General features: G+C 36.0%; 2 protein-coding genes across 5 annotated transcripts; one reads left to right on the top strand and one right to left on the bottom strand.

Moving 5' to 3' along the window:
- Window positions 1–414: 414 nt before the first annotated feature.
- On the bottom strand, window positions 415–21,774 carry LOC116170585 (neogenin). 4 transcript variants are annotated; one of them, XM_031487089.1, is made up of 23 exons: window positions 21,526–21,774; window positions 20,012–20,183; window positions 19,817–19,953; window positions 18,938–19,151; window positions 18,668–18,886; window positions 18,471–18,615; window positions 18,262–18,422; window positions 18,095–18,210; window positions 17,353–17,866; window positions 17,024–17,306; window positions 16,768–16,977; window positions 14,925–15,213; window positions 14,660–14,818; window positions 13,987–14,192; window positions 13,790–13,937; window positions 13,583–13,744; window positions 13,342–13,536; window positions 3,738–3,776; window positions 3,201–3,569; window positions 3,021–3,104; window positions 1,492–1,717; window positions 1,255–1,436; window positions 415–1,200 (listed from the first exon to the last, which is right to left on the bottom strand). In XM_031487089.1, the coding sequence occupies exons 1-23, from the start codon at window positions 21,629–21,631 to the stop codon at window positions 956–958; spliced, it is 4,581 nt and encodes a 1,526-aa protein (XP_031342949.1). In that variant the 5' UTR covers window positions 21,632–21,774; the 3' UTR covers window positions 415–955. The 4 variants fall into 4 exon arrangements, with proteins under 4 accessions (XP_031342949.1, XP_031342968.1, XP_031342962.1 ...); XM_031487108.1 differs by having other exon boundaries at window positions 17,353–17,518; XM_031487102.1 differs by lacking the exon at window positions 3,021–3,104.
- A 2,552-nt stretch (window positions 21,775–24,326) lies between these two features.
- On the top strand, window positions 24,327–25,592 carry LOC116159931 (AP-3 complex subunit sigma-1). The gene is made up of 4 exons (XM_031473031.1): window positions 24,327–24,515; window positions 24,563–24,654; window positions 24,706–24,997; window positions 25,042–25,592. The coding sequence occupies exons 1-4, from the start codon at window positions 24,447–24,449 to the stop codon at window positions 25,162–25,164; spliced, it is 576 nt and encodes a 191-aa protein (XP_031328891.1). The 5' UTR covers window positions 24,327–24,446; the 3' UTR covers window positions 25,165–25,592.

The following is a 25,592-nucleotide window of genomic DNA, read 5'->3' as shown; positions in this document are numbered from 1 at the left end:
CCCTGATTTGTGCTTCTTTGTGCCATGCATTTAAACACATGGATTGCAAATCTGAATATGCAAACTTTTACACACCATCAAATACTACAAATTATGGATTAAAATTTTATAGTTGTGCCGGAATTTGAATTTCGCCTTCAAAGTTAGCAACTTAAAATTTGTTGAAACATAAATATCTGGCCAGAGAGCAGTCAACCATTGAACCAAGATGACAGTAAAAATATGTCTGTCTGTCAAAATTTGATAATCCAGAGCCCCTGATGGTCACATAGAATAGTGGGGGTTTAAGAACATAAAGACGATACTAAAAAATGAGGAGATAGAAAAGGTCCTTGGCCAACGTGAGCAAAATGACTGTAGTGATAGGGGTGTAACTACATTACCATATGCATTGTGGTTATAGCTGGTTGTAACTTTATGTAAGTACCAACATTGATTCATTATGTGGCCAAAAACATAATGTTGCAATTTTATTTCAAAATCCTTAAGGTGATATCCGAAAATTTGCAAGCACATAGGAGTCGTGTTTTGCGCACCTTTGCATGTAGGTATCTCACCCATCTATTAAAAATCAGGATATTCAAATATTTAAAATTAGTATTGGTATTGACTTTATAATACATAGTACAATCAAGCACGAATAATGTACAATCATTAAATTGTTTGTGTTTCTCATGAGCCCACTTTATGGAGCCCTTAAAAAATAGCTACCCAACAAATGATAGTAATTGAAATTCAAATAAATTAAATCACAACAGATAATTTGTACCAAAAATATCTATGTAAATCTGCCAATCATCACAAAAGCTCTATCGTGCTGTTCATAGGTAAATAATTTAATACCTAATATTATTGATTCGAGATCGGCTATATCAAGGAAATTAAATTATGCATATCAGTTGTTCTGTGTCACATAAAGATGTAATATGCCGAATGTGAATAATTAAAAATAGATTCAACATTCAAATTCATTTGCCGTAATAGCATTAAGCGTAAGCATTAGGCCCTCTAAATTGGCCATTTCTTGGTTTAATTCCTCGGTCGAATGAGATTGTTGAAGAGGTTGAACTTCCTCCCTTGTATGTGGAGGTGGATTAGAGGCACTAATTCGAGACGGGGGAGTAGCGATTGACATATTTAAGGATGGTTTTTTATAAGGTGAAGAACTGGGCCTAACAGTTATCGGTGGTTGTGACGAGACTACAAAAGAAATAGTAAACGAAACCTTTTACTTAAAAAAAAAATAAATCTTACCAATATGCTTGGGTTGTGGAGTGCCTGGGGCAGAAATCGGTGGCGGTGCAGGTACACTAAAACTTTTTAGGGGGTGACCTTGCGCCTGAATGCGTTTGCCACCCTGGGATTCTGCCAGTACACTTAAACCAGGAGCATAAGCACTGGAGGGCGGTAAATGTGCTGCGACTGGAGGTGGATGACTGTATTAGAAAAGTTAGACAGTTACAAAGCAAACACAATTATATCATTACAGACCTTCCATATCCTGCACTACTGGAGGAGCTCACGTCGTAACCTCCTTGAGAGTGTGACATATAAGGATTTTCTGAAGTATGGCTCGTAGGCATGCTGTTAGGGTCTAATGTAACATGTGCCCTAGTCATAGAATACTGTGTTCTTGGATAAGGTGGCCTACTAGTAGGTGTAGAATCGGAACTGGTTTGACTTAAACTTGTATTGATTGGTGTAGCCGTTGCAATAGCTATAATTTTAAAGGGAATTTATTAAATTATAGTCTGGTTCGTCTTGCTTCATCTGCATTCATGCCATGAGTATCAACATGCACTTACAAAATGCTTTTTATGTGAACTTACTTATTTTAAACAATGGCATTGCACGTTTTAAAATAAAACCCATTGCAGAAATCAGTAATAAAAACTATAAAGGCGCGAATCCTTACTAATTAGGTTATCAATTAATTTTTCGACAAAATTAAAAAAAAAGATTTATGTCGGTCATTACCTGACCTGAATTGACCTCACTAACAGAAATGTTTCCTTTTGCGAGTATCCTCTCCCGACACTCCGTTCCAATTTTGCCATATATGACAGACCACATTGATTTGCTAATGTATAAAAGACTACTGTTACAAACGCACATGCGCGCACCTAACTTTTGATATGCAGATCATTTGTGCGTAATCAAATCAGTTCGAATTCAGAAACACGACTTTTAATTCAGTTCATACTCAATAGTCCTTGAATGTGTAGAAATCGATTGATAAAGTTTGACAGTGCTGCCCTTGTTCATTCTCGAACTAGACTAGGAACACAAAGACGGGCAAAACCATTATAACTCTCGCCAGGAAAGATTGCCAGTCACAGCACACCTTGTGTTGATCTACAATCTATGGTTTTCTTAAGATGCGAGCGACTTCCAGAATAGGATCCTGCCAATGTTTAACAAAAAGTCTTTTTGTTCAACACTGACACGATACTATCCTGGAAGTCGATCACATCTTTAGAAAATCATAGATTGTAACCGGAATCAAGTGTTCTGTGACCGGCAATCTTTCCTGGCGAGAGGTTTACATAAAAGTAACTTTTTTCTTTCGAAAAATTCTCCCGTAAAAAGTTTTACTGTAAAGTATTCACTATTAATCACCTGATAAAAGACAGTGACAGTAGCAAAACGCTAAGTAGAACGTTGTAAATTTAACAAAACAAGTCGAGTGAACCAGCTCAAGCTGGGATCATAGTAACATCTGGTTGTAAAATATCCTCATATATTTATTTCATAGTTTAACCAGTACTCTTATTACCACGCTTTAAAGTTTAAACAATTATCACTGTCTGACAATATGTTTTTATTGAAATTTTGGGAAGGCATAAGATGACCAGTAGTATTCAAATGTCAACTGAGTAGGCACTTTAAAAATGTTGGGTGCTGACTTTTCTAGGCTCCTGAATGACTATGATTGTAGAACACAAAATGTTTTACGTATAATAATTTGTATTATACTAAAGGAACATGCTTAAATTAACTAAATACATAGCAGTACTTACGTTCTCTTGTCGGTTTTGGATCCACACGTAACGAAATCGGCTTAGACTTTGATACCTTTAAATTTGAATCCTCTGGGGAAATACCTACATATTGCAAGCAAAATAACGAAAATAATTTTGGTGATTTAAAAATTAAAAGTATACACATGCAAAGTGCAACTAGTAACCTAAAAGTCTTACCCATATAATTAGGAACATAGGTACGTTTGTCCAAAGAATTTGAATGATGACTTTCGTGGGAATCATACTCATTTGCACCCACGCTTCTAGGAAGCGTCATAGCACCACTACTACTAGCACCGTCATTTGCAGAGTGACTTTTTTCCAACGCTTTCAGTTCCATTTGATCGTGATGTATCCACAAATCTGGCGGTTTTATGTGTTGACTTCCTTTTTGAAAAGCTTTTTTTGTGCTTTGTGGTGAAGTGTTAACTTCACCCCTTCGACAACACAATACTATTACTACTGTAGCAATTGTTAAAATTGCCACAATACAACCTGCCACAATTAAGTATAACAGTGTAGTTCCAGAAAAGCCATTTTTGCTATCTGCAATGGAAACATTTTTTTAATTACATAACTACAACTGCATACGTAATTTACTAATTATGCAAATATGTGCAATCTTGTTAGTGGAAAATAATCAAAGATAAAAAAATAATATGCAACTAAAAACAATTTTGAATAGTTAAAAATAATTGAATAATTAAAAATTACCCATAGGTTGTCTCGTTTCAGAAACAGCATTACCGGTATCTAATGAAAAAAAATCAAAATTAAACCAAATTATAAAGGGAAATAAAAATATTGTACATGACCAAAGCAGAAAGTAACAAAACAAAGAAAAGTTTTTTGTTCTTTTTTTCTTCTTTCCTCCGTCCATCAAAATGGGTTGTGGCTTAATAGGAGAACATCTAGCAGCTATGTTGCCCCTCAGTGAACTTCGCCCTGTGGATTTAAGACCCCTTCTCATCATAATTCCTTTACCATCAAAGATACCCAGAAAAGTCTTAGAGAAAGCTTGTGCACAATTACCTTCGCAATAACCCTAAAATAACGGGCGATCAAAAATGAGTGGTAGTCAAGTCGTCTTTAGAAGTACAATTTCTCATGTAAACAACAATTCGAAAGGTCACTCGACAGAAACTCATTTTTGAAATGGAACACCCGTTTTAGGCTTACACCATATAGTACAAGGGCTGCTAATTGTAATTGTAATGGTCAAGGACATTGCCTGGGTATGTGCGTTTCAGGGTAAACGAGTCTGTCCGAAATTGTCCGATGCGACACGATTTGAGGCTGTCAACCTATAAATTCACAAACGTCAATTAATTAATTGCCCAGATATGGCAAAAAAATGCAAACCTATTCTTATTTGTGGACGTGTGTATATATACAGTGTGAGCAACAATGATTGAAGCGTGCGTCATCACCGCTTGTTCCTATTAATATCAAAACTACCTTCTTTGTATGGAGTTGTATACGAAAATGACGTTCTGCGCTGTCACAGTGACGTGCGTCTATTCGTATTTCGTATCTTGTATCAAATCAGCATATGCTATGAGCGGCACATTGCCAATTTAGCTGAAGCGGCACGCTTCAATCTTTGTTGCTCACTCTGTATAACTTTGCATAGTTTACATAAACGCCTATCTATACAGGGTGATTCCTATAGTACCTGCCACCGTTTGGGAGCGTATAGGGGGTGCCTAGGGGAAGTCTTTTCATATAGGACACTTGGAGTCGGAAATCCAAAATAAGGGCGCCAGAACCAAATTTATCTTCTGGAATTTCACGCCTGTATGTAGGCAACCCAACCGACCGACGTTTCGCGCGGAGCGATGCAGAGCGAGTTAGCGCGAGGAAGCGACATGGGAGGGAAGGAGGGAAAACGACAGTCAAAAGCAATAACGTTTACAAGTGTTCAACGTGGCCACCGTTGTTCTCAATGCACTTCCTACATCTAGCCAACTATTATTATACTATTGCCATAGTGTTTATTCACTTGATACGCGTCGTTGCAGACGGGATTTCGTGGGTTTAAACAAAATTCTGATCAAGTGTCAGCCACACATCGCCGCCTGAGATCGCTCCGTGTGCACCGCCGGCCGGTTGGGTTGCCTACCTACAGGCGCGAAATTCCAGAAGGTAAATTTGGCTCTGGCACCCTTATTTTAGATTTCCGACCCCAAGTGTCCTATATCAAAATACTCCCCTACGCACCACCTACACGCTCCCAAACGGTGGCAGGTACTATAGGAATCACCCTGTATATATATATATATATATATATATTAGCACTATAGGCCTTGTAGGCCCTTGGCTTGGTGGACAATTGATGCCCATTTTGTCCTATTTTCAGCAGCTGCCCTCCACTCCCGAACCTGTAGTCGCGCTACATCGTCTTCGACTTCCTTTTTCCACTGGGTTCTGGGTCTTCCTACTCGTCTTCTACCTCCCATTTCTGCTGTCCAAATTTTACTGGGAACTCTTTCTTGGTTCATCCTTATATCAGCATCGTCATACAGCTCCTTTATTTCTTTGTTTGTTCTCCGTTCCCATGTGTCTCCCACTCTTTTACCTCCATAAATTTTTCTCAGAATTTTCCTTTCCCATATACTGAGTAACAACTGTTCCTGTTTTCTTATCGTCCACACTTCAGATGCGTAAGTCACTACCGCCCTTATAATAGTTTTGTACACTCGGAGTTTCACTGCTCTAGAGAACACGTTTCCCGTTATTATTGATTTTAGCGCGAAAGCACTCTTGGTCCCTGCAGCTACTCTAGCACTAATTTCATCTGCACTCCCGGGTGTTTTTGATATTACTGTCCCTAGATACACAAACACACCTACCTCTGAAAATCGGTACTCACTGTTTTGGTCTATTGTGATTTTTAAATGGTTGGTCACATTTTTTATTGTCCCACACCATATATTTGCTTTTGTTTTCGTTGATTTCTAATCCTATTTTTTTAGCAGTTGTTATAATCTTCTTTGCAGTATTTTGTAGTTCGTCTTTTGACCTTGTTAAGATTGTTAAGTCGTCTGCGAATGCGAGGATTTGATGCCTGTTGTGACAAATTGTGCCTTGACGATTGGCGTTGCTTTCTCTCAAAATCTTTTCTAACACGAGGTTAAATAAAGTAGTTGACAGTGGGTCGCCTTGCCTCAAACCGTTCTTGACTCCGAACTTTCTTGAATATTCTCCGTTCACTCTCACCATATTTGTCCTGTCTTGTAAGGTCATGTTTATCAATCTGATCAGCTTATGCGGTATTCCAAGGTCCTTCAACGCCATGTATAGTTGTTCTCTCTTAATGCTGTCGTAGGCTTGCTTAAAATCGATAAACAGAAGGTGCGTTTGGAGTTGGTACTGGTAACTTTTCGCCTGTATTTCCTTTAGTACAAATATTGGGTCTCCTACTGATCGTCCTTGTCGAAAACCGCATTGGTATTCACCTAGTATTTCTTCTGAGTAAGTTTTTAATTTGTTGTTTATGCAAGTGGCTAAGATTTTGTACATTGTATCTAGCAGAGCTATTCCTCTATAGTTTTCACAGTTTTGTTTGTCACCTTTTTTGTAAAGTGGACAGATTAATGCTTCGCTCCAAGACTTTGGCATCTTTTCATTTTTCCATATTTCCTGTACCAGTTCAAATATTTGTACATGTAGCTTCCTTCCTCCATATTTCATCATTTCTGTTTGTATTCCGTTTGCTCCTGGGCTTCGATTGTTCTTTAACTTGAGTATTATGTTTATTATTTCGTCCAGTTCCGGAGCTTCGACATGTGCATCGTTGCTTGCCTGTGCTGATAGATTCGTTTGTAATGCTCTCCAAGTGCCTTTGTGGATCGTTTTGTGTTGGTAGTAAGTACTCTTTATCTTCATATTTTTGCTCATCGCAAAATCTATCAGCAGTCTTCCGTTTTCGTTTGTCTCGAAATGCATACTGAATTTTCCGATTGTTGGCCTGTACATGTTTTCGTTTCCTACTTTAGCATTGCAATCGCCTAACACTATTTTTAGATCGTATCTGGGGATTTTTCATATATATTGTCCAATACTTCGTAAAATCTTTCTTTGTCGTCTATTTCCTTCTCTGCTGTCGGTGCATGAATGTTGATGAGGCTTATTTTTTGATATTTTCCTTTAAGTCGTAAACAGCATATTCTGTCAGATATGGGTGTAAACTGTGTCACCGCTGTCGTTAGTTTATTGCTTACCATGAAACCTGTCCCTAATTTTCTGTCTTTCCCACCACTCTTGAAGAAAGTATAACCATTAATATCATAAACCTCGTTTCCTTTCTGCTTAGTTTCTTGCAACGCTATTATATCTATTTTGTATCTTTTTAGTTGGTTTGTTAGCTCGTTAATTAACCCTTCCTCATAAGTGCCTCTTACGTTCCAGGTTGCCAAAAATATATTGTTTTCCATCTTCATTTTCGTTTTCGTAGCCGTTTTCGTCGTCAAATATCCGTTTGGTCTTATTTTCGTTAGTTTTTTGCCTCTTTAAGTTTTCCATGTTCTTCATCCCATACATATTTCACGCCGTTTATCTCCAATTTTTTGTAGCCTACCTTAGTGCTGTTTCCCTTTGCCTTCTCTTCTTTAGAAACTTTTCTTATCATGGCCTGTACTTTTTGCTCCTCCTGGGTTAGATCGCTATCAATGTATATATTTTGGTCATTAAGTTTGTATTTATGCTTAAGCACTTCAACTTTTTGCTCAAAATTGTTTAGTTTTGCTACTATTACTTTAGTCTCGTGTTTTCCTATCTTATACGCTGTTTCTACATTCTACCTCTACCTTTATTCCAATTTGCTCTTCTATAAACTCTTTGACCTGCTCCTTCATATTATTTCCTTGCAATGTTGATCCTTTAATTACTATGTTATTCTTCTTAGTGTTTTTGTCTTGGGTGTCTAGTCTCTTTTTGAGTTGGTTAATTTCTTGTCGTAATTCTTGCCTTTCGCTTTGCCACTCTGCCTCTTTTTTCTTCAGCTCTTCATTTAAAATCCTTATTTCTTCACCATATCTCTTCATTTGTTCGTTTGTACTTCTTATATCGCTTCTTGCGCTTTTGATCTCCTCTTTGATTTCTTCTTTAACTTCTTGCATTTGTAAGGTCATCGCTGTAATCAGTTGCTCTAGTCTTTCCATACTTGTTGCTTTATTATCTGTTTGTTTCTCTGTTTTGCTTGCGGTGGGTGGTGTCCTTTGCATCACCTTGCTCTTTTTGAAGGCGTCAAATTTTTCTGCTACCTGACCTTTTCCTTCTTCTTCTTCTCTTTTCCTTTTGAATAAGAATTCTTCTATTGAGCCTACACTTAGTTTTCTCGCTGCATCAGATTTTATGTTTTTACTCATTTACTAACTAGTATAAATATTTTTCGCGAAAAAATAGTTCTGTTATTACGATAGGTGTGCTGTAGTACCCACTTACCGTTAGCGCGCTGTATGCAGTAGATACTGGTCAAGGTTTTATTATGTTGTTGATGTTTATACACTTAATGTAACGTAGCTGCAGGTGCTTGTAAATTTTACTAAAATTTAACTAATTTTAAGGTTTTGTAAGTCACACTTCCGCACTTTTTCTCACTTCACTACTTTTGGTTTTAACTCGATTGTAATCCCTTTTAAAATCGCTTAAAATTATAACAACGCGGGGAGCCGTGTTTACGGTTGTCACGCCGACGCTTGTGGACGTATAGAAGATAATCAAGAGCATTTAAAGCTTCCCATACTACGCGGTTACCATAAAAGCTACTCTGTACACGATCCGAGTGGTGTTCATACGACTTTAGTTTACCCTGAGATTCACATACCCACGACTACAGTGCCCTCTATCCGTGACCAACCATTTTGTATTGAAAGCATAGGGATAATAGCAGTCCATGTACTATATGGTCTAAGGTTTTAGGTCATTTTAAGCAACTTTTAAAGGATAAAAATGTTTCCGTCTGTATGTATGTGCGTACGGAATTTTCCGAGGTTTGATAGATTTCAAATTTTGTGTATGTATATTAGGCATATGGAAACGAAAAATTATACATACAGTGTTAGTGTCGGATATGTGTTGTTTTGAAGGTGAGGAACTGAAACCTTCCCTGGTTCAAGCGGGTTTCTCTGGGTTATTGCGAACCGGGATAGTGCCCAAACGGGTAAGGTGAATTGGTCGTTTATTCAACAGAGTGGGATTAATAAGCCCCCTATCAGTTCACTGTCATACATTTTCACTTTAGTAGTTGTAAATCTACCCCAACACTTTTTTTATAAACATCATGCTAAACATATATTTTTCTATTTTTTTTTAAATGGCAGACTTGGTTCGGAAAAGAACATTTTTCTACAAATTAGCGTTTCGACTTGTTTTTCCTTTGAAATTTGTAACATGTTTTTTATCTGCTTGAATATTTTTCCTAACATTCGAACTTGTTTATTTAAAGTATTTTTCGCTCTAATGTAAATTTAATATGCTCTGTGTAATCCACTAATTGAGGTGTAAGTTAGTTATGCAGTTTTTTTTACCTAGTTCTGTATTAAAGGTGGGAATAGACCAAGCAAACATTGTTGTGCAACAGTTGAACAACAGTCGAAAAACACACCAATTTACAGAGTGAGTACGTGTTGCGCAACAGTTGTGCAGCTGTTGGCGAACTGATGCGCGGTGATCGCTCCCGAGGCGGTACTTCAAAGGAGATGTTGCCCTACAGTGTGCACACAGCGTGTAGCGCATACGGGTCAATTTTAATTTTCCATTCGAGAGAAGTTATTGAACAACATTCTCCATTCTTAATTCTGGTAAAAACTGTTGTTCTTTGTTAGCGTATATACTTTTTTGCCACCACCTTCGCTTTCTACGGCCTCTTCGAGATACTTTTATTTTCATAACTAAAAACGCGCACCACGCGAGTACTTGAGCACTTGACAAACACCGGAGAAGGCAGGCTGGTCGATGTTGACCAACAGTTTGTTGACGGAAACAAGTTAGCCAACAGTTGCCTACCTGTTGTTCAACTGTTGCAGAACAATGTTTGCTTGGTCTATTCGCACCTTAGGTTTCTTTCGCATAGTTAATTGTGTTGCCGCCCAAGGTCGTGCAGTTTTCTTTAATTCCGCTCGGCGCACGCACTTCTTTGTACAATTCGATCATTACTTGTAGAATGTATTAAGTTTAGTGAAGTTTTTCTTTTATTTTGCTTTCAGCACTTCGTTTTAAAGCCGGTTACGGTATGTAACGAAACAATTACGCATTACGTATAGTATAGGTAATATGCTACATGAAAAAATAAGTACTCTCCAAGTGTACACTTGTAAAAAAAAACGTGGTGGCCATAAATATTTTAGGGACACGACAATGGTAATTATGCATAATTTTGCTCCTCCATTTTTTTCGATACCTTTTCAGTTTTTCGTGTTGGAACTCAGGTCAACCCTGGTTAACTAATTGCACGGATTAAAATTACTATGTCTCCTTTGATACTATATTTTAATAGTAAAGTAAGCTATATGAAAGAGGTATTGTTCAAAGCGTTAAATTGAGGAGACTGGGTCACCATAAGGTTCTGGGTAATTCAGTTTATGCACCACTCTCAAACACACATTATGTATTGTAACGGAAACGCTCCAGACATGACGTCGCCTTTGGCGCTCTGGAATTTTCTACGCGCGCGATAGTGGGATTTGTGTACGAATATTCGAGACTGTACGCGGATGTTCTGGACTTACATTGCTTGCGTGTATAAATGGTTGCGGACCGAACATCGCGGCAGTTTTACTATCGAACGAGATCGAGTACGGACGAAACATTAGAGCGCGGAAATATAAATTGCGAAGTGTGTGATATAAATAATCGATATAAATTGTACGGTTTTTTTTATAGTGTTTAGTTTTGTTTAATAAATATTGATATAAATCCAACCCGAATTTATAAATCACGTTACCGTATCTTAAAATAACATATACAGCGTGTTGCATCGTTAGGCGGGACATAGGAAATCCCATGTAAATTTAAGGGAGGTTAATTATCGGCTTCCCTAATTATTTTATAGGAAAAATCTATTTCCGTTATTTAAAGAGCATAAATTCAATAATTCAATTCATCTAACATTTGTCACATTTCGACCAATGAAATGTCCGAGATTTCAAATTGTTGAGCCAATGGGAACGAATTATAGTGATTATACAACTCATTACATCGTCAGCCAATCAAATTTTTTATTTTCCTTAGATATCATGGTATTGACATATGAATATACTCTTCACGACGTGGTATAATCGTTTTGGAGTTTCGCTTTAGTCTACGACTACTAGATTCGGAATAGGTTTATCGGTTTCAGTTGTTTCAACAAACGTCAAAAAACATTTCTTCTCCATTACATAAAGTTTTCGTGTTTTTTTCGTTATGGAACGTTTTGAAAATACTTCCGATGCTAAAATTAGTGAAGAAGTAAATAATTTAATGCCGGCTAACACGGTGAAAACTCATAAGTATGTATGAAAAAGTTTATTTCATAATCCCTACAAAATACTCCTTAGGTACGTTTGGAACCAGTTTTCGCAATTTTGCAAACACAGGAATTACATTTCAACTCAAACGAGGAACTTTCAAGTGTCTTAAAAGACTGGGCCTTTAATATGAAGAAAACAGATGGCACCGACTATAAAGAAAGTGTCGTAAAAACATTATGGAATATTACAGCCAAACTCCTTCAGAAAAAATACTTGGAAGAATTTAATCGTAAAATTGATGCCTTTAAAGATATCATTTTTGAAGATACTAGAAAGGCACGGTCCGCCAAAAGAAAACTTTTGCAAGCAATTCCCGAAAAAAGGAAAGTTAGTTCTGCAGCCCTTACGAGAGTCGAAATCAGCAAAATTGTTGAAAGTTTTGATGAAACAACATCTGATGGTCTCCAAAAAAAGTTCTATCAGATTGCCGCCGTGGAACTCGCATGGAGAGGTAACGGAGCCGCTTTTTGTTTGCTAGATTATTTTAAAAAGGAAGTCAACAACGTGGGCGTCTTTACTGGTCGTTAGGAATACAATACTGTATTCTCCAAGACTGCGCAGGGTGGCGAAAAATATACTGCCGAATGTAAATGGTTGACGCCAAATGTGAAATGCAAAGAACAATGTCCAGTACGTCTTTTAGAAAAAATGCTAAGCAAGAGAACAGCAAATATAAAAACCAATCGTTTATCTTTGACTCCAAATTCGGACTGGTTACAGACAGGAATTTGGTATAAGAATTGTCCAGTGGGGATTAATCAGTTAAGTAAATGGACGTCTCAGGGCGCAGAACATATTGGATTGGATAAAAAAAACGTAAAATTACGAACCATTCGAATAGGTCTTCTATGCTCTTCAAATAAACTAAATAGATGTTTCCTATAAAATAATTAGGGAAGCCAATAGTTTACCTCTTTCAAATTTCCATGGGATTTCCTATGTCCTGCCTGTCGATGCAACACGCTGTATATTTAACTATATCTTATTTTCATATACAAAACCAATAAACAAAGATACACAGGTACCATCGTAAATTTAAAGATTTTGTATTGTGTATCTAACAGTGAGGATTATGGACACACAGTAGCTTGAAATGGATTACCCCCCTAACCCTAAGCAACATAGACTTGTGCATAAAATCTGCTACAGGAATGTGTACTTTGTTACTAGCAACCCACATTAATAGATGGATAGAAAAGAAAAATTTAGCAGTTCACTTCACAATTTAAAAAAAAAGCAACCACAAATTTTGTAGGGTTGACTCTATGTTTAGTACTCTTTGGTATATGAAAGTCAACTCTAACTACAAATATTTCAGGATTTTCATCATATAGACAATTCACTTGTAACATTACTGTGTTACGCTAATATTGTACAGGTCTGATAAACGCATTTATAAAATTTAGCAGAACGCCATTAAAATCTGAACTTTTAAAAGTTGAGTGTAAAATAGTTATTTGTACAACTGTCGTTAAATTGACACACTCGCTACGCTCATGTGTCCAAACTTTGAACTCGAGTTAAAAAACTTCACTTTCTTCTCAAGTTTTACACATAATTTTTTCCGAAATTACCATCAAAATTGAAAAATTATCGTATGCAATAATGAAGTTTGACACATAGCAATCTAGATACGAGTATGTTGCAATTTTAAATGCCATTATTGATGTTAATGCAGCAATTGTTTTTTACTTTCCTCACTAGAGAGCAAAATCACATTTTCGTCACCCTTTTTAGAGACGTATCTCCTTTCAGAAGATGAATCACTTAACCTATTGATCAAAACCACCCAAAAAGTGACATACTTGCTCCAGTGTCAAAGGAAACCACTGATGAATATGGACCATTTTCCTTTCTGTTTCTGGCTTGAATTTTGAAATAGTATTTAGTAGACGGTTGTAAATTGTTAATGATACAAACGTGTTTGTCTCCTTTGACCCCATGTGGTTTCCATTCTCGATCAGTTGATGATACATTAGTTGTGTACATAATAATGTATCCTACAATTAATCATAAATAATAAACAGTGGCAGATCAAATATTTGCCTGTTATAAAGCTATTCTGCATTTTTGGAGGTTGCCATCTCAATTCTACCTCATAAGGATTATCATTAACAGGAAGAACTTGAAGATCAGTTGGTGCCATATTTGGGACAGTAGACCAAGTAGTATTTTGAACGATCATGCTCCATGGACTCTCTCTACGACCTAGAAAAATTCATTTAAACGCCCTCTCCCTTTTTCTAATCGAACCTTTTATTAATTTCACTGTAAATTCATAAACAGTATTTGCTTTCAAGTCTGTAAATTCTGCATACAATCGCGTTACATTTAAATATCGGTTTTTAAGTACTTTTACATCTGTGCACTTAACAATGTAATATCGGTTATCTCGTACATCCTAAAACATGCTTAAATTTGTATTACATAAGTGGTAATGATCATTTTACCTGAGTTTTACCCAATGTAGTATCCGTCCAGTATAAAACTACCGAGTTGGGACTTGAAATGTGAGCTTTAAGACCCATAGGAGGAGTTAATGGACTAATAGGTTCTGGAGGCAACTCTTCCCTTGTTCGAACATATGCGTACACCGGTTCTCCAGCGCCGACATCATTATTAGCGTACAAACTTATGACGTACTCAGAATTGGGTTCTAGGAAATATTGATCAGGTTTTGTTACATAGAGCTCGTTGCACAGAAATGGATTAGTCCGGTGCCAATTTTGATCCGCACTAAAGAAATATGACTTGAGCCAAAGGTCGCCATGTGCTGTAGTACGTAAGTACACTATATCCATTGAATAAAAACACTATAAGAAGCCTAACGCTTATGGAAGAAAGCGCGACAAATCTCACAAATCCCCTTGCACCCGCATTGGTTGTGACCACCGAACTCTCTTTGCGGTAAATAGGAGGAAAGCAAATTCTCATTCTTCTCAGTTCAAGAATCGACTCTATTGACAGTGTTCCCATTATATTCTCAGTTCAAACTCTGTCGCGCTTTATTTCCACGGGGTTAGGCTTCTTATAGTGTTTTTATTCAATGCTATATCGAAACAGACAGATCAAAATTTCCCCGAACTGTGCAAATAGCCCTTATATTATTGGATACCACCCTACCTACACCAGTTATAATGTAACTTCTTTGCTTCTCATCTAAAACTTCGGTATGGTTATCTGGAACGCCTTTTCCCCAACCAATAAAGTAGTTCCGAATTTTAATCGTTTGATCTTGAGGGGGGTTCCACATTACGTATATTTTATCGGATGATGGTCGTACTATATAATTTATTTAAAATGACACATAATAGAAAATATGTTGAAATGAATAGAAAATTCACATTACTAGAGTTACAATAATACTCTTATTGCTCACAAATCTCACCTTTCAATGGACTGGGTGGTTCAGGAACTTTAGTTTCGTCTAAATCATTTTCATAAGTTTCTACCTCGTGCCATTCTGTTGAAGGACCAGTACCATTAACGTTAATTGCCCACAATTTCACTTGGTATGTGGAACCTCTTTCCAGATTATTTAAAGGAAAAATTCTCAAATTACCGGGAGTTGTAATTGTGTCACCTTTTTTGTTTACTTTACGAAATCGTAATTTGTACCCTGTTATGACTCCATTCTGACCTTCAGGAGGTGGGGGTTCCCAACGGATGATTATACTCTGAAAAAATAAAATAAAATCCATTGACATATGAACGATTAATTTTTTTATAATTGTGCGCTTTTTTGTAAGAATCTGATTTGGTATTAATTATTTTCACTAATGCTTCCTTATACAGTTATTTTGGTCTTCTCTAGCTCAGAATGTTCTTTTAACATAGTTATCATTATTACGTCATTTTTGAATTATATTGTACATCGAATAAAAGCAATTTTAATATGTCTTGTGCCTTCCGCCACTTGTCGTAATAGCTTTTATGTTACAGAATACAATTGTGTCAAGGAGAACAATCTACAAATAATTAATGCATGCATTAAAAAACATCTTCCTATACAACACTATTTTCGTTACAGTGGATATAGGTAGTAACTCATTTAATATCACATTGTTTCCTACACTATCTACATTCTACGTTCTAATAGTTTAATTTACTATTCTAGTGTACTACGGGAATAAATGTAAGCATATTTGAAGTAGGTTTCGGATTTGTGGCCAATTAAAAACATTAAAAGACATAGTGCGTTCCAGGCATGGCAGAATTGGTCTCCGCAAGTGTATTGATGCAAGAGGAGACTATTTTGAAGACCATTTGTCGCAATCAAACCAATAAATCTATTTTCGTACTTCCGAGACTAAAATGACAACTTCACTCCATTATGACAAGGACTGAAGTGTCACTTTTTGTCCCGCCGGGATTAAATTTGGACGAAAATCCCGGAAGGATGAAATTACTAACAAGGCAATTTCAGTAGGTTGTTCCACATTTTGTATGCGGCACTACTTCTTAAACGCATTGTACTGCTGCTCATATAGTTTTTTGAATTTTGGTGGTATCAATTCTTTACCTACTTTGGCTGCTTTTGATCAATATCAAATACACCTTTGTCACCCACCACCAAAATTATGACAGTAGCAATGACAGTTTCCAAATTATTTTTGTTACCATAGCATAGGGATTGTCGTACCAACGCAACGTTCCTATGGTAACTGGTTAATCAGCGATGTTTTTTAAAGAACGCGTTCTCTAACTCCATACATATTAAGTGTTTCAGTTTCGGAAGTACGAAAAATATCGTATATACCTTGCGACTGAAGTAGTGGTCTTAATCCCTCAGGTCAGGCCATAAACTTTACCTTCGGGATTAAAAGTACCACTTCAGTCCCGCGGTATATAATATACTATTTTCCCAGAAAATGCGAATGACTGTCATAATGCAACCTGTATATGCACTTTTATATACCTAGGCATCATCAAACACTTACAAATTTAACTTCATATTAGGTCAAGTGTATGGTAGTTTAAAGTAGTCTTCTTAGGTTAATAATAACAGTTTCTATGATTTTTTGAAGTTGATTAAGGGATTAAACCTAAACACTTAAATAATCAAAGAAAAACAATAAAGCGTTGCATCCTTTTCAGGCCATTCTGCCACTAATCTGAAAGCAATGTTTACTAACCGTGTATGCAATAAGAAAAGTTCGCAGTTCATTTCAATGTATGAACCGGTTACAAAGTCTCATTAGAAGTGCATACATTTCTTAGTAAATACTTACTGTACTACTTGCTGGCTCTAGTGTAACATTATATGGTGGTTGTGTGGGGGCAGCACTAAATGTTTTTACCAGTTTTTCATCTGTTGCTGCACCAGGACCATTGCGGTTTAAAGCTACAGCCCAGATATAATATTCGGTGAATACTGATAAACCTTGCAGATCAGTTTCCAGTCTAGATGTTTCTACGTGATGCTCAGTTGAAGAACTTGTCTGCAAATTTCACCGTTATCGTTAAAATTGAGACAAAAAAACTTACCTCCATGTAATACACATTATACCCTAAAAGTTCCCCATTAGAATTGTGTGGTGGCTTCCAACTAACATGTATTGATCTTGACGTAGTAGCGAAAGCATTAAACTCAAGCGGGGTGCTAGGGACATGTTCTTCCGATTGAGTAATAACTCGTAAACTTTTTGAGGATGGTCCCATTCCAACATTATTATGAGCAGCAACACGAAAAAAGTAGACACGACCAGGTTGAAGACCGCCAATATTTATATCTTCCAAATGAGAATGAGATGTATTTTGTACACGTTCCCTGTAGTCAGACTATTATCGCATCGTACGAGTAAATTTACACATACCTTTCACTGCCTTCTTGCCTGTAATACACAGAGTATGTTATAATATCTCCGTTTGTTGTTGAAGGCGGTTGCCAATTTAGGGTAACAAACCTAGCTTTAACAATGGAAGCTTTAACATCTTGAGGAGAGCCTGGTAGTATCTCCGATCGACTATTTATGTCACCGACTGCAAAAGGTTTGGAAGGGAAATAGGATTCAGTATAAGCAGACAGAACATCACCCAGATTGTTACTAGCGTTATCGTCAGGATCACTACTACTAAGAGCAGAAAAAATACTGTGTGGGTCATAAGTATCTTTATCATCGAAAATTAGTGAAGTTTGTTTAGTTGTTGTACCAAAACCAACAGTACCCAATTTTGCAGTTTTTTCAGGTTTGAGATTTGAAAATAGTGTACGAGAGTGGGATTTGTCAATTGATTTTATTGGTTCATCACCATGCGGTTGTGTAAAGGTGTTGCACACTTTTTTTCTACAATTAGGCTTTTGTGCATTCTTTGTTTTTGGTTTTATTTCTAGTGTCGCATGACAGAACAACAGAAAGGATAAGCAGATAAATCAATGAGATATAACAATATACAGGAATGTCAAGCAAAGGATTAGTAATGGAATGAGGAAAGGAACAAAAATAATTGCAAAATTAATAATAATTAACGTAACTTAAAGATGTTTGAATTATCAAAGTAATGAAATGAAATAAAGTACATCATAATATCAAATGCGTAAACTATCACAAAGTTTACCTTGAAGAAGAACTTTTAAACTTGCAGATGCTTGAATATTTCCTGCTGAATTGGAAGCTATACATTGAAAGAGTCCATTATCACCAACAATCAATCCCAGTATTTTTAAATTATTGCTGAGTGAAAATTAAATTAATTTCGGGGTACTTTTGAAATGAAAAACTTACCCATTAACTAGCTGATAATAGTCGTTATAATTAATAATTTCACCATTACGTAACCACAATACTTTTGGTTCCGGTCTACCATACACGCTACACTCAAATTCAACATCTTTATTAACCAAGTCTTCTTTACTTTTCGGTCGTTTCAAAAATCTCGGAGGCACCTAAAACAAAATTCGGAATGTTCGGAAGTATAAGATAAAGGTCGTTACTTGAACATCGAGAGTGGCATGAGTATCTAAACTGTCTTCGCGATTTTCTGCTCTACATTGATATGTTCCTGCGTCAGACTCTTGAATGTTTTTTATATGAAGGGATGTTGTAGATCCGATCCAGCTAAATCTGCTATCTAGATCACTAAAAATATTTGCATTATGCAAACATCATCACATTCGGGACAATAACATACGCCATATCAATACTAAACCCATCTTTAAGCCATTTAACGGCAGGTTTGGGATTTCCCATAGCTGCACAATCTAAAGTAACTGCTTGTCCTTCAACAACGATTTGATCACGTGGGAAAGCAATAAAACTTGGCGCCGAAATGCTCAGTCCATCGTCAGCAGGAATTTTCAAATTGGCTTTATTGCTTAATCTGTATGAACTTAAACCAGAAGCGTTGCATCTAAGATCATAATTTTAAACATTGTAGATATGCCACCAGTTGAGACATTACCTGTAAGAACCCTCATCTGATTCTCTGACTTCGTCAATTTCGAGTGCACCTGATGGTAATACTGTCATGCGCAATTCATCTAATTGCAATGGCCTCTCGTCCTTCAACCAACGAATTCTCGCTGGTGGAGACGCTTGAACAAGACAAGCAAAGTAAGCTTTTTGACCTACGTAGACCGTTAAATCACGCGGTTCTAATAGAAGTCCAGAAAGACCTAAAAGTGAAAAAAGGATTTGGTAAATGATTATATTTAGAATGTATAATTACCAAACAAATTTCGTTATTGCTATATTAGTCCTAAAATATACATATTTTTTTTAAAGTAGGTATACATGCGTATGGTGATTTGTTCGTTGATTTTATGGAGCTTGCTACAACTCTAAATCGAGTAATGAACTAGCAGTACTATGTACAACGTTTTGAGATCGAAATGAAGATATGTACAAGGATATGACGAGGTTGATAAAGCTGAAGAAAAAAGGAATTTGTTCTTATCCAATGTAAGATTAGAATCATTAAAAATTTTAGAATCACGATTCGGTCGCGGAAAAATCATATACGGACTTGAACAAGCACTTATGCGTGGACAGAATTTTGCTTCTTTGTCGTTTTAGAAGGGGAGTATACAGACAAGTAGGATAGATTGATACAAGAGGGGGTTCTTGATCGGATTGACACTATTACGACATTTTTGTTGGGAAAATTGCAGACCTCATCAAAATGACACAAATGAATTTATTGTTTTGATCATCGTTATGGAGAAGGGGCTACACTACAAGATTTCTATTTCTATTATCATCTCGTCTCATCTGCAGAAAAAGATTTTGTTCGTCTTGTTCTAAGGATAAAATAGGATAAAGCTCTTTAAAAAAAACTTACTAGCTAATGAAAGACGAGCAACTCGACTGACTATAGCCTCCAAGTTTGGTAAGGAAACTCTACATTGATAATTTCCTGTTAGTCCTTGCTCTTCTATAACACTACTTATATACAATGATTCATTTGTCAGTTGAGATCTAAAGTTAAAAATATGAATATAATGAAAGTCAAGTAGTATTTGGTCTTAATGTTTACCTGTAAGTATCTCCTATGAAAGGAACTGGCTGAAGATCTTGATCTAACCATTGTACTGTTAGCACACTATGCGGATATTCTAAGCTTGTGCGAACAACGCAATCAAGTACAGCAGATTTTCCAGATTCTACAACCGTATCAGATGGTTCAACTAAAAATTCCAGCACTTGCGCTAAAAAATAACACATTGTAATTTTTCATTAGAAAAAAATGTTTATTGCAAAATCATACATCATAATGAACTTGAACAAATAATTAATTCAAATAAATACAAAAGAAAACTATTTCAGTAATCAAATTAAAGTAGGTAGGTCCTATTTAACTAATTTTTTTATAACGTTAGGTTTTGTCTATTTTCATTTGCCCTACGTTTAGCAATAAATGCACGAGGTCATGATTTTTGTAAGTAAACACCATAAGAGCCTCGATAAGAGCATATGTCAAATACAAGAAAAATTTGGTCACATGCAAACCCACGCAAAGTGTAAGGTAATTCAACTTTGTATAATGCATCATTCTTTTTAACGTACTTAATGCCATAGTAACTTCTAGTCCGTAATTCTGGAACATCAAGGTAGTGCAAAATAATATTTAAGGTATGTAATTACAAACATATTCCCAAAAGTAGTTGCAAAAAGTATAAATGTGTATTACATATTAAGAACGAAAGGTGTCTGTGTTTCTTCTAAGTTAATGCGATAACCTCGGTGATAGCATACAGCGAGGCATACAGATTTTGTCAAGGAATTTGTTATTCTGTTCTTTAAAGTAATTGCCAATGTCTACTACTTAAATTAGCTCATTGTTCTTGGGGCAATTAATTTAATTAACAGTTATACCTACTATCTAAATTGTTGCAAATGTTGCACCTGAATTGTGTGACTATTTCATCAGTATTATGGAAATCACATATTTGTGCAAGGTAGGTAATTATTTTGATTCTTTGTTACAAAACCGTTATCTTGACCACCTTTATGAAGATTTGAATCGAACAGTTTGTCATATGTATATAACTGGATCCAAGTAAGAGGGCAACATATCTTTGATATACCTAGTCCTCCAGGTTTCAATAACAATTCCCAACATTAACAAATTAACAATACATTGATGAATTAAAAGATATTGACCATATCATGTGGATCTGATTTACGAACAAATTAGGTACCACACAACTATGCTTCTATTGTTAATTGACTATATTATTATACAACACTATATACTTTTTTGTCATACAAAGCGCATTTATATAGTCATATTTGTTTTGAAATTGCAGAAATAATTACCTGAACTCTTAGGCTTCTCCTTTATGTTTTTCTAATGAAAAAAACTAGCATGGTGAAGAACTGAAATCTGTTTAAATTAAGGGGGCAAGGTGAAACAGGCCCATATAAAATTTGCTTAACCAAATAGCCCCATTCAATATTTTCAAAAAGCAATAATTTTATTTAAAAAATACGCAAGAGAAAAAGTGTAAGGAAGAGCAGATATTTTAATTGGAAAAACCATAATGTTACCTTGTATGGAAGTCAAGACAGAAGCTGCAACTATCATGCAGGTGATTCTGTAGGTACAACAGCACACATAATTTAATAAACTCATTGTTTTCACAAGCAGAGGCATTATTACTTATTTGAGTATCTTATTTACTTCCATTATTGCGTGTTTATTTACGTTTTCATCACTACAATTCTGTATACATTTGTAGTATCTCGACGCCATCAACAGCAGTATTCGCTCATGTTCCACTCACATCTCGCTCTAACTTGTGTTGTAAGATGAGAGCGGAGAATTATCCTATTTTCTCACCTTCTGAGGAGGTGTGTATTTAAAAAAAAATTCGATAAACGTCGACATCTGCCGGTGGTAATTTAGAGTTAGAAAAAGACAAAAGTTGTGGCTCATGTACAAGACCGGTCACAATTTTACAGGTACAGGGCGGCCCGGCGGCGCATTGAAAACTGAACTATTTTCAGAATTGTCAATTCTCACTGGCACAAATGATAAGATTAATGTTACTTCTTATTCAAAAATTCTCGTTCATCCAGCGTCTCCATAGTCAAGGGATGACCATTAAAGGTATCTCAAGATCGGTTTGGAATTTCGATTCGGGACCCATACCTTTTTCTAATAATCGATTTAAAAATATTTTCAAGATGGCCGCTTTTCCGGTTGTGTCAGAACGAAACCAGAACTTTCTTATTTCAAATGGCACTATCTTTTCTGATGAAATTTGGAATTCCTCATAAAAAATCAGTAGACTTTGTCAAATGATGCTATTTTTAACTGACATGGTTTCGAAGTTATCTGACATTTTTTCACGGTTTCAGAGGTTCAGCAAATTGTTCAATTTTGCAAGTACATTTTTCCCCGGTTTTTTATGTTCTTTCCATTGACGCATAGTACAGATATGGTCTGGCCAAGACCATGTAATCAAAATACAAACATAATTTCAATAAGATTGACATAAAAAATGAAAAAGATTTGAAAACAATAAAGGTTAACAGTATTTCACGTGAAGGGAATAAGGATAAATCATGTAAATTTCAAAAACCAAGATTGAAACTCACAAAAAATATAATTCTGCGTATAAAACAATAGTACTTTGTGTACCAAGGCGGGAAAGTGGATGTTTTCCGGGGCGAAGGAAGATATGGCCAGGCGAGGCGCAGCCGAGGCTGGCCACTTCCTGAGGCCCGGAAAACAACTTTCGTGCCGTGGTACACACAATATTTTTTATCCTATACACTTACATTTAAAATTAATCCCTCAACAACGTCCGACCGCAAGCGCTTGAATTTGGATTTGCTCGTGCACGCGTTTGTTTTGTTTATTTCCACGTTTCCTGCTGACTACGCGAAAAAAATTTTACGATACGGTGCAATCTAAGTGGGCCCACGAGTATATTTTTTACTCGTAGATTTACCCCTTTCCCTTATAATACAGTTCAACGCAAATTCAAATTCTAGCGAGCTTGCGATTGCACAGTGCGGAGTCACCGAAGGGAGTCACGGTGCAACAGAGCCGAGTGAAAGTGGAGAATACCAATCATGTGCGAACTGAGTTGACATTTCCGGCATTTCACTGGCGAGTGGCGCGTGATTATTTCCTTAGAAAATAACGGGATTTAAGGGGTTGTAATTAATACCAAGCGCATTTGAAATTATTACTGGTCTTGTATATGTATTAACAAATGTGTTTTAAAATTGAATGTGTGTTTTCAGGGACAAAATCACACCGGTTACATTTTAAATCCTTGGCAGGATCCATGTCTTGTCAAATGTTAGATGCTTTTAAGACTGGATTTATGCTTGGTGACGAACGCGCAATGGGCACACTTTAAATCCTTGATGATCTTGTAGGTATTTTAAAAAAAGTGTTTTATAAAATAGATTTATTCATTCCGTACAGTCACACTGGACACATTTGTGACACATTTTAACTTCGGGGTAGTCTCGTATGTTAAAATGCTACTTATTGCGGATAAGCGGTGTTCTACTTACAGTGCAAAGTACATCTTGATGTTAAATGTATTGACACAGATGCTCGTCAATGAAAGTAAATGGGAGATTATGACAAGTTTGAAACGTTTGAATTGGTCACGTGATATTGGGAAAGTATTCAAATTCACAAAACATTGATCGGTATAGGTTCGCGGTAATTAAATAAATTCTTGAATTCAGTAAAATAAAGTGAACATACGGTAAATTTAATTATTAAATCAGTGTTGACGATTTTATGTTTCTTATTTGATTAAAAAGAAATAACTTCTTTGACATTTTATTACAACCGCGCCATCTAGCTTACATAAGGCGTATTTTTTTCTCGGCTAGCCGACAAAATTGAATTTTCTCGCTCCATGCGTGCAATTGTCTTCTTTCGCGTCCTCACACAGGCGAGAAAATATAAGTTTCTCCTTGTATAGGATAAAAAAATACATTATAAAGAAATACAAAGATTCCTGCCTGCATTATATAACACAAAATAACAGCAAACGTAAACGCAACGATTCCTTTCTCATCCACCATTAAAAACAAGATAACGTAACAAGCGTTGTGGATGCCCTCCAGATGGCGCAGACAGCTTTCCACTTCTAAAAAATTGCGTGGCCGCCAGCTCTCGAAAATGTATGCATTATCGTACGTTGTATATACAGGGTGGAACCTCTCAGCCTTTTTATTTGTATACAATTGCATTCTTTGAATATGTAATTCTAGATTAGAATTTGGCTTGTTTTCTGTCGCTTACGCAGTTGCACGTCTTCCTTACAAGTTGATTGCCTCGGTACAATCAGTGACACTAGGTACAATGCTACAATAACCACAGTCATTCATTTTTCGCCAGTTCCCTTTTCAGTAAGGAATAATATGAGAAAACTAGCATGTCCTTAAGGAATAAAAAACACTTCTTTTAAAGCATTTGAAAAATTGTATACACAATGATAAAGGCAATTTTAGTTTTTAACAATCATGGTAAACCAAGGTTATCGAAATTTTATCATTACTTTGTAAGTTATAACAGCAGAAGTTTAGAAATAAAAGTAATGTATTTTAGAGTGAAGACATGCAGCAACAAATAGTTAAAGAGACTTTTCAATTGGTTTCTAAACGAGATGATAATGTGTGCAATTTTCTAGAAGGTGGAAGGTGGGACTTTCAAAATTGCATTTTTATTCGTTATCCATTTTTTTGTTTTAGTTTAATTGGTGGTAGCGATTATAAACTAATATATAGACATTATGCTACTCTATATTTTGTCTTTTGTGTTGATTCATCGGAGAGCGAGTTGGGAATTTTAGATTTGATTCAAGTTTTTGTTGAAACGTTAGATAAGTGTTTTGAAAATGTTTGTGAATTGGATTTGATTTTCCATGTGGACAAGGTTCACTACATATTAAACGAATTGGTAATGGGTGGAATGGTTTTAGAAACGAATATGACTGAAATTTTAACTAGAATAGACGATCAAAATAAGTTAGAGAAACAAGAGGTATTTTCTGCTCTTATTATTGTAACTATAACTTGCTTTTCTAGGCCGGTATTACTGCAGCACCTGCAAGGGCAGTTTCAGCGGTCAAGAATATGAATATTCCACAACAAATAAAAGATATGAAGCTACCTGACATTCCGCAGGCTATTAAGGATCTCAAGTTCTGACCTCCAATACCTCCATATTTCCAAAGCATAAGTTTACCACGATGTCCTGCCCCTGACTGCAAATCACTTATGGATGAACCATCATTTACAAAGTATACATAATCATGTACGGAGCTGCTAACTAGTGCCTCAATTTTACTGATTTACATTGTCTAGAACCCATCGGTATTTGAGACATACGAAATGTGCTTAGATTTATAATGTAAGGGAATTTAATTTAGATATCCTCTCTGTTACTGTTCTCTACATGGAATGATTTATGTAAATTGAAAAACTTTTACCCAGTAACACAATAGTGGTTACCAAAACTAGGGAGCAGTGAATAAAATTATTCTATTTAAATATTTATGCCTTTAAACTTGGCGCATAATGACTGTGTAACACTCATTTATATTTTGGAATTATTAATACAAATATTGTCATATTTA

This window comes from Photinus pyralis, unplaced genomic scaffold, assembly GCF_008802855.1.
Source record: "Photinus pyralis isolate 1611_PpyrPB1 unplaced genomic scaffold, Ppyr1.3 Ppyr1.4_LG1, whole genome shotgun sequence".
In the NCBI taxonomy this organism is placed as follows: domain Eukaryota; kingdom Metazoa; phylum Arthropoda; class Insecta; order Coleoptera; family Lampyridae; genus Photinus; species Photinus pyralis.
The sequence above is the reverse complement of the archived record's forward strand: the minus strand, read 5'-3'. Positions and strand labels throughout refer to the sequence as shown.

Coding starts and splice junctions, on each gene's coding strand:
- LOC116170585 (XM_031487089.1), bottom strand. CDS start 21,631: ATGCCTCTGCTTGTGAAAACAATGAGTTTATTAAATTATGTGTGCTGT. Junction 13,938..13,986: donor CTACATTGGGTAAAACTCAG/GTAAAATGATCA, acceptor AGCATGTTTTAG/GATGTACGAGATAACCGATA. Junction 3,105..3,200: donor CTATGTTCCTAATTATATGG/GTAAGACTTTTA, acceptor TGCAATATGTAG/GTATTTCCCCAGAGGATTCA.
- LOC116159931 (XM_031473031.1), top strand. CDS start 24,447: ATGATAAAGGCAATTTTAGTTTTTAACAATCATGGTAAACCAAGGTTA. Junction 24,516..24,562: donor CGAAATTTTATCATTACTTT/GTAAGTTATAAC, acceptor AATGTATTTTAG/AGTGAAGACATGCAGCAACA. Junction 24,655..24,705: donor AATTTTCTAGAAGGTGGAAG/GTGGGACTTTCA, acceptor TTTTTGTTTTAG/TTTAATTGGTGGTAGCGATT.